Below are 9388 nucleotides of genomic sequence, written 5' to 3'. Positions count from 1 at the left end.
CATCCCCTTACCCAGTCAATAAACCATCCTGATTTGCACTTACCTGTTGTGTCTGGCCTTGCTTTGTGACAATAAGTAAACAGCCAAGTGAACAAAACTACAAAAATGAAATGTGCACTGTTTTTATTTTATTTTATTTAAATTTTTTACATGATTCCCAATTGTTATATTCACGATTTCTAGTATTTGTACAGGTTTTACATTTTTATTTCAATGTTGTAATTAGCAATTCATGTAATTTTATCTTTGAAGCAGATTTGTTGTGACAGCATGTTAATTAAAATATGTCAGCATATTAATTAAAGTTTCTTAAGGGTCAAGATCAAGTTATCTGCATCTCCTGCGCTCCATCAAGCCACTCCCATAATAGCTGTCAGCACTCAACATTAATGCGTGACTCAGATTAACTGTATCGCATGTAAGACTCAAATACAATTATAAAGTAATTATTTTATCACAAATAAATCTTTTAATGGGTAAAACTGTCTGTGACTATAGTATTATAAATTACACAACATTATAATATTATTTTCAAATTAATTTTTAAATTATTACAATTTTAAATGATTGTCCCCGGATTAGTAGGGTACTCTTGTAATAAGGTAGCAGTGGCTGTGACAGATTTTAAGTATCGATTCCACTTAAAAAGATGCAATCTAATCCTGTTTACATGAAATAAGCCGCTCCCGAGCAGGTTTAAGTTTATGGACCTGTTGCTATGACAGCAACTCCGGGATGAGCTTCAAAGAACCAAACAATCCAAGATCAAACGAAATCGTCAACAATCAAATCCAGCTAACTGAGTTAGCGACATAAGAAGAACGGGATCCATCAAGCCACTCCCATAATAGCTGTCAGCACTCAACATTAATGCGTGACTCAGATTAACTGTATCGCATGTAAGACTCAAATACAATTATAAAGTAATTATTTTATCACAAATAAATCTTTTAATGGGTAAAACTGTCTGTGACTATAGTATTATAAATTACACAACATTATAATATTATTTTCAAATTAATTTTTAAATTATTACAATTTTAAATGATTGTCCCCGGATTAGTAGGGTACTCTTGTAATAAGGTAGCAGTGGCTGTGACAGATTTTAAGTATCGATTCCACTTAAAAAGATGCAATCTAATCCTGTTTACATGAAATAAGCCGCTCCCGAGCAGGTTTAAGTTTACGGACCTGTTGCTATGACAGCAAGTCCAGGATGAGCTTCGAAGAACCAAATAATCCAAGATCATGCCAAATTGTCAACAATCAAATCCAGCTAATTGAGTTAGTGACGTGAACTCAGGGTGATATTCCAAAATATATTATTGAGTGTTTATGTACCATATGATGTGGTCTGTAGTTTAGTCGTTTGAAAAACAACTCATCGCTGTCAGTGATGGGCAGATTCAGATTCCAGTAGCTTTATTGGCATGGTAAAAAGGATTTACATTGCCAAAGCAATGATAGCGCTCTCATCCAGTGCTGTTGAGCATTATCAAATTTACAGGCTGCAATGGGCAGCGAATCAGGCAGTGATTGACAACACTCTGATCCAATGGCATTAGGCATTGTCGGATTGACAGTACTCTAGACCAATGGTGTTGGGAGGGCACCGGGGGGCCAATCACGTTCAGTGGGGGGTGGGGTGCTGGGGGGTTCAAGAGGGGCAGAGGGCAGTGGCTCTAGCCACCGGGCCACCCCGTGTACGGCCCTGGTAAGGACATCATTAAAATAGTCCATGTGACACCAGACTGACACAGAAGAGAAGAAATTGTTGAATAAAGTAATTATTTGCAAACAAAACGTATTCTCGTAGCTTCATAAAATTAAGGTTGAACCACTGATATCACATGGACTATTTTAACGATGTCGTTACTACCTTTCTGGGCCTTGAACGTGTCAGTTGCATTACTGTCTATGCAGGGTCATAAAGATCTCGGATTTCATCAAAAATATCTTTATTTGTGTTCTAAGAGATGAACAAAGGTCTTGCAGGTTATATATAAGATATTATATATTATATAAAAATATCAAATATTCGGTTGGGGGGTTATATCTTTGGCCATATAATGGGGGTACTTGTCCCCCCTTGGTGTGTCATGGTCTTTAGTTTCGAATATAATCCACAACCTTGTTGAAATGTGTCACAGGCTTTCTACTCCTTCCTTTTTTATAATTCACTTCTCTACTGGGGATCAGACAAGTAAACAAACTACATTATTAAGGTTTCAGATGGAGTGAAAAATCCATTTTTTATGGAGTGCAAATAGAAAATTGTTTAACAAAATCCAGTATATTGACCCCAGATGTGGAAAGATGTCAAGGGTGGTCTTCCTTGTTGACTGCAGACTATGATTATTATATGCCGTTGGCTTTGAAATAAAGATAGAGAGCAAACCATCTTCATTCTCTATGCTGCTCCAGCCAAATAAACTCTAGAGCCCCCTCAAGTTTCATTCACTTCTGCTTTGTTCTAAACTGGTCTAGTTTTACTTAGTCTCAAAGCTTTGAAACATCATTAGAAAAATGAGAAAGAGGAAACCGGCGGAGAATAACTTGCAACAAAGCGCTCAGAGGAATGTCAGTGTCAACAGCGGTGAGCAAAGCTGATCTGTGCTGAGCAAAGCAGCCTCTGAGTTGTGAATGTGTGTGGATATGTGTGTGTGTTTGTGTGCTCATCTCACAAGATGATTTTGTGGGATGGAGCAGCGAGTGTCAGTAATTTTGCGTCACATGCTTTTTTTTTATCCTAATCTTACTGCCTGACCTCTGACCTATATTCAGAAACTTAATGAGTGCTTCAGTAGACAGAAACAAGCATTTCTGTAGATACACTCTTGTCACATTACTTGATACACAACTGGCCGTAATGTCACAGATTACATTATATGAAGCCAGATCATGGTTCACACTCAGTTCAGCGCACTGACATTACATTAACACCGACACACTGAACAGAAGTACACTAGATGAATAAATTCATAAATGTTATGTGTTCTATTCATTTTTTAAAGTATATTTAAAATATTTATTCATACATTTTTATTATTAATAATAATATTTTAAATTATATATTTTTTTATCATTTTATTTCACTGAGATTTTTAACATTTAATTTACCACATTGAATTTTATGATTAATATCCCCACCAGAAACTGGGTAGGCATACACTGGGCAGGAAAGAGAGTAGAGAGGGAGTAGAAAGGAATATGTCTCAATGCTTTGCAACAACCAAGAAACATAATACATTTAACATTTAGGCAAATTTTAAACAAGATTCTTGTCATTGTCATGTTCTTTCAGCACTGTGCATAAATTCAATATGCAAGTTAAAGATTAAAAGGGGCATATTCTTTGCTTACCTTGCAACCTTAGATGTATTGTGTCTACTACAGTGGGCAGATGTGTACTTTAACTCCTTCAAAATACATAAAAATATGAAAACAAAAGATCACAAGTATATCTTTGTGATTGTATGTATTATCCTTATGCAACAATCTATGATCAAAAACAAGGAGGTTTAAATGTTGGATGTTCCTCATGGATATTTCTCCACATCTTTCTCCCCCTCCTATGTGAGCATCTCACTCCTGATTAATTAAGGCAACAAAAAAAAGGAAAAAGAAAAAGAAATCAATGAAATGTCATGTCCACAAATTCCTGAAAATATACCTTGTGTTTTCATTAAACCAAACAGATCAATGAAGTGTCCTTCCCACATCCTTAAAATGAGATTCACTGGCAAGCATTTCTAGGTAGTTTCCTTAGACCTAACCATGGACTATCACTGCATGCCTTATGTGAACTTCTTGTTAACACGAGTGCAACCGCAAAAATCCAACATATACACATAAACGCTAAGCACAAAGAATAGCACCTCTCAACACTGGGCTAATAATCAAGACATAAATTATCCCTTATCTGCTTCTGCCAACAGAACTTAATTTTACTCCTTATCAAGAGAAATAGTGCCTGACAAAATTATTGTCTTTCAGTCATAACTAAAGAAAAATATGGCAGCACAGTTTTCCTTTGTGTATCACAATATGAAATTTTCTCTAGGGTGTTCAACAGCATTACTTGCACACCAACTGTTTATGTTGCATATTAGCCATGTATGATCATTAAATGCAATAAATCAGCACAGTGTAGTATATAACACTCTTATAATATCTCTGTATCTTCTGCTTGGTATTATACTGGTAGCATTAAGGGAATTCAGTAAATCTCATGCATGGGCATCTGTTTCAAATCTGAATGTACAGACCTAAATATATCTGTATTCTCATCATTAATATGTTGGACTGAACATAAAACTGCTTATTATACAGCCTTGTCTAATGCCCCAAATGGAAAACCTGAATATTTGATGTCAGATGACATTAGTATTGCCTCTTACATTTGTAGCATTGGTGACTGTCGTGGCTGATTTGCTCAAATCTGCCCCCCATTTTTATCTCTCTCTTTTTATTCCTCAGTTTGGTAGCGTCAAAAAAGCCAGAAAACCCTCAAGGAGAAAAAGCATCGTCACCCTCTGACTTCCTTGACAAGCTCATGGGAAGAACCTCAGGTTACGATGCCAGAATTAGGCCCAACTTTAAAGGTAGTACAAACAAACCTTACCTTTTACTCTGTTTCTCCTTGAAGGAATACATTGTGCTGTCTTTAATGGTTATTTACCACTGCTTGTTTTTGATTTGATGTCTTTAAAACCTTTAGTTACAGTGATCATTGGTGTCTAAAGGATTCATATTTTATACGGTACAAAGCTAATGCAGATGTGACTCTATATTCAGTTTCATGCTATGAAATGATTATATAATAATGCTTCACATCTCCTGGTTCCAGCTGCCTCTAGACGTTTCTGCAATGACTCTGAAAACATTCATTCATTATGCGGTTACAGAATGGCCCTGAACCCAAACCATCTCAAACTATAAATCAGCCTGAGCTTTCTTAAATTATTAAGCTGGCAAAGGACTTCCCCTCGGAAGAAAATCAAAAAAAAAAAAAAAAAAAAAACAGGTGTAGGGGTGTTACAAACAGGTGTATAATAAAGCAATGCATTTATGTACTAAGTTCATTGTACACATCAATATTGTAAGTAAAAATAAAAAAAAGCAGAGTGAAGCAGATCAAATCACCCAAATTTCATAACTTTTCCTCCTCCATTAATGAACCATTAGGAGGCCATGCAATATTACTCTGTCTCGTTTAGTCTTGACATAATTTTGTTGTAATCTCAACAAAGCAAACATTTTATTGATATCTTAATTAAAAAAAAAAAAAGGTTATATTAAAGCAGACAAGTATTAAATAGCTCATGTGTACTCACACATATATAACCATGAACCAGTGAGTCCAATAGAAAGTATCTTTGTAGAGACTATACTGTATTATGACTGATTTCACTCTTCTCTCCACAGGTCCGCCTGTGAATGTAACATGCAACATATTCATTAACAGTTTTGGCTCCATTGCAGAGACAACTATGGTATGTATTCCTAATCCAGCAATGATGCATGCGTTTTCATGCACAAATGCCCTATGGCAGTGTTTACCCAATATAAAGCTTAGCTATTATATTAGCACTGTGTTGATTGTATCCACAGGGTGCAATTAATGCACTAATAGTCTGTCATTATAATTCACAGTTCAGACTTAATGGAAACAGTATATAGCACACTCTCAAAATTGTGTGTTTTGTATTGAGGGAGCATTTCTGCTTGCGTGCATGTCGTATTACATCTAATTCCAGATTGTGAGAAAGACTGTAGGAGGAAGTCCACCGGCTGAAAGTCATAAGGGGTGCAAACTTGCTTCCATCACCAGGCTTCTAGGAAGTCATTTTGTGAGACAAAGTTGGGAGGGCTTTAGACACTTTGGACCCCTTTAGACCCATTTCGTCTGTCATGTCAGCCTTCTGCAATTAACTTGAGCTTTCAGTAACCTAAAATGTTATTTTGTCTTCATGTTTGCTAAAAAGCAGTTGCAGTGAGCTATCTGTATTCATTTCACTCTGAATCTTCCTGTTACATCATAAAAAAACTGTGTTTTGTTACAGTAGCATTCTTTTCTGAAGTCAGACCTAGATCCAGTTATACAGTTACGCTGTGGATTCTTTGCTAAACTAGCTGCCATTCAAAGCAGATTTTGCAAACAGACCTTTACAGAAAGATATGAACCCAGCAAAAATGCAACAACATGTGAGGGTGTTAATTCTAAAGCCTAATCTGTGATCAGTGACTTTTGAAATGTAAGGAGTCATTGTAGGGATTTCTATCATGAACGGACACTGATATGCCCCTATCAGCCATCATGAGGTCTGGATTAATCTAATCAAGAGATACCACAGAGATCTTTTGTATGAGGACTACGACATATAGATACCTCCTGATGTCTTGTGATCGCCAATGAATAGAACTAGTATATCCAGCAGGAAAAGGATGAGTAAATTAACTGATGCCCTCAGGCCCGCAAACACGGGATCTATACAGCGTGACGCCACATGACCCATTGAACATCTGCTTCCTGCCCTTTCTGAAACCCTTACGTTTCTTTTGTCACAGACAAAGAAACAGAACGTACACAGACAATTCATAAGACAATCAGTGAAAATCATTGAAAGTATCGGAGCAATATATTCACAAATAATATGTTTATGTCTGATGATGTGTGATGTGTTTCCTGTAATCGGTGCAAGTTTAACCAATGTGTTTAAACACCTTTTAGTAATTAAGATTATTAATGTGGATGCAAACTATCCGATATTGAGCTTGAATGAAAGCTTGTTTTATTCGCCGAACATTGGTGTTAGTGAAAATTTTATATTCTGTATCATTATGACCTCAGGACACCTCCCCTTTTCTCCCTGCATTCCAAAAAAAGGACGCACCCTTTTCTCTCTCTTCGGTCAGACAAAGGGACATGAAACTTACAACAGACAATTTCAACAGATAATCATTTATGCGCATAACAGGGCAACCAGATTCACAAATAATATGTTGTATGTCTTATATATACTTGACGTGTTTCATGTAATCGGTGCAACTTTAATCAGTGTTTATTACCCTTTTTAGGAAATAAGGTTATTAAAATGTGTGTAATATGTGAAGTTTAATCTTGAACGAATGGGCACGACAAATGCAGAATGTTGAAATGAAGTAAACTTTAATAGTATGTACAATACTTGCATTTAAGAAACTTTATAGAAGTACTAACAAAACTTTTATAGATGGTGTCCGCATGTGATAAAGTGAAGCTTCGTGTTAAGGTATGCACGCCCCGCCTTGCATCAAGTCGATTGGAAGAGCGCGCCGTGGGACGGACTTGTGCCGCAGGTCAAAACCCCACTGCAACACAGATTCAAGTGCTTCTCGCTGCTTACTCTCTCGAGTGAAGGCTTTTCGCTGTTTGCTCTCCCGAACGCAGGCTCTTCGCCACTTGCTCTCCCGAGCAAGGCCTTGTTGCCGTGTGGAGAGCACTCTATCTTGTGCTCACAAGCTGAGCCATCAGGCGATCGACCATCTAGAACTCAACTACTCCGTTGAAGCTTCATAACGCTGCAGAACGCCAAGTCTTGCTAAAGCAGACTCTCTCAGAAGAACCAGAGGCTCCTCTGTAACCCGGCAACCAACCAATCCAACGAGGGCTTCCCCAAAAGGACGTCATCCTGACGTCATAGCAGTAACCAATTGGCAACGGAATTTCCCTCCAGCAGCCATCCAGGAAGCCTGCGTCAGCAACGAGAAAACAACTCAGCTTTTCAGATTTCAGCAAAACGCAAGTAACGAACAAAATCTCCTATCTGCTGAACTGACGCTGATGATTGACTTAAGAAGTAAACGTAAGACAAATCTCTGCTTTGTGAATTCTCTCAGGCTGAATTTAAAACCACTCGTGGAAACGGGTGTTAGAACCAAGAAAACTTCATGCAACTCCGTTAACTCATTCCTTCATTCTTCTGAAGCTGTATATGTGTGTGTGTGTGTGTGTGTGTATGTGTGTTTTAGCTTACTTTTAATGTAATCTAGAATAGCCAATAAATTCGTTTTCATTTATAAAGAATCATTGTCTGGTGTCATATAACTTTAAAGTCAAAACATTGCCAAGATTACGTTACCTAGCTCGTAGCTTACTTATCAAAGAACGTATTATCCTGTGGCCAAGGAAAATACACAGTCAGATTAAGATACACGGACATTAACGGCTCGCTGGACGACCGTTGATAAGGTGTAAACTATTGAAATTTGAAATCAGTTCTAATCAGGTGGACATCGAATTTTCAGATTCGAGTCCTTTCAAAACCTGAGCTAGAAATAAAATTTATGATTAATTCCCTTATAGAATTAATGAGTTAAATTCCTTACAGTACTTACATCATGTACAGTCAGACATTCATTTATTGCCATTTATGCATCAGTAAATTAAGCCAGTGACTAAACGGTCAACTTCACACTACTCCTCTTAGTAGCATGGAAATCAACTGTTATTTAAATTGATTAAATTATATACAGAAAGTGAGCAAAAATAATCACTGGAGCTGTCAATCATACAGTACTGACTGCATTCTGCACTCTAACCAAAACGTGTTATCATCAATGATGCTGTACACAGCTCAATGATTCTCTTCTTGACATTGTATTTGCACTGTGTTATTTATAATGTGCATTCATCAGAGTGTAGACATTACTGTGATTGGCTACAATGCTCAATGCTGAAACCTTTTATGCAACGGGAGAAGATCTAAATATATCATTATGATGAACATTATCATCTTAAAGAACACTTTCAAAAGAATTCCACATGTAATACTTATTTTATCTCAAAATAAACCAACCCATTTAAACAGTGTTCAAATCAGAGGGCTAAAATCACAGAAGATTTTTATTTCTAAAGTTTTTGATATATATATATATATAAACACATTATAAACGCGTCAGGAATAAATAAATCCTTTAAAAATGTTGTTTAAACCCATGAGCTAAATTATGTATGTGAGTTTACACATTTTATTTGCAAAAAAAGTTTTTAAATATATTTTTTTCAAGGTAAATATCATTATTACGAAAGGTATGCCAATTTACAACCTAAACTAACCTGGCCTTTGGCAGACAAAGGTTTAAATATTACTAATCAATTTGTATATATAGCAGTTTTTATGATATAGCAAATGTATCTTTGTTTATTACATTTTTGTTTTCAAGAATGTAGCAAATTAGCTCAAAAGGGAAATGTATATAAATAATTACAATTAATTATGATTAATTACAATTATTTATATCAGCTGCCAGTAGTAACTGTAGCAGAATTAAATTGTCATCAACCAATCTGTTCGTCCAGCGAACATTCAGTGTAAGTTCATATCAACTCTAGGAAAGAAATATT

General features: G+C 36.3%; 1 protein-coding gene across 3 annotated transcripts in view; it reads left to right on the top strand.

Annotated features, from left to right (window-relative positions):
• glra3 (glycine receptor, alpha 3) overlaps positions 1-9388 on the top strand; it is a 69002-nt gene that overhangs the window by 15868 nt on the left and 43746 nt on the right. For all 3 annotated transcript variants that reach the window (XM_016463653.1, XM_016463644.1, XM_016463638.1), the window contains exons 2-3: positions 4480-4604; positions 5428-5495. In XM_016463653.1, the coding sequence (XP_016319139.1) occupies positions 4480-4604; positions 5428-5495 (193 nt within the window). The remainder of the gene's footprint in view (positions 1-4479; positions 4605-5427; positions 5496-9388) is intronic.

The sequence above is a fragment of the Sinocyclocheilus anshuiensis genome, unplaced genomic scaffold (genome assembly GCF_001515605.1).
Source record: "Sinocyclocheilus anshuiensis isolate Anshui unplaced genomic scaffold, SAMN03320099.WGS_v1.1 scaffold145, whole genome shotgun sequence".
Taxonomy (NCBI): Eukaryota; Metazoa; Chordata; class Actinopteri; order Cypriniformes; family Cyprinidae; genus Sinocyclocheilus; species Sinocyclocheilus anshuiensis.
Note: the sequence above shows the minus strand (reverse complement) of the source record. Positions and strands in the feature narration are given on the sequence as shown.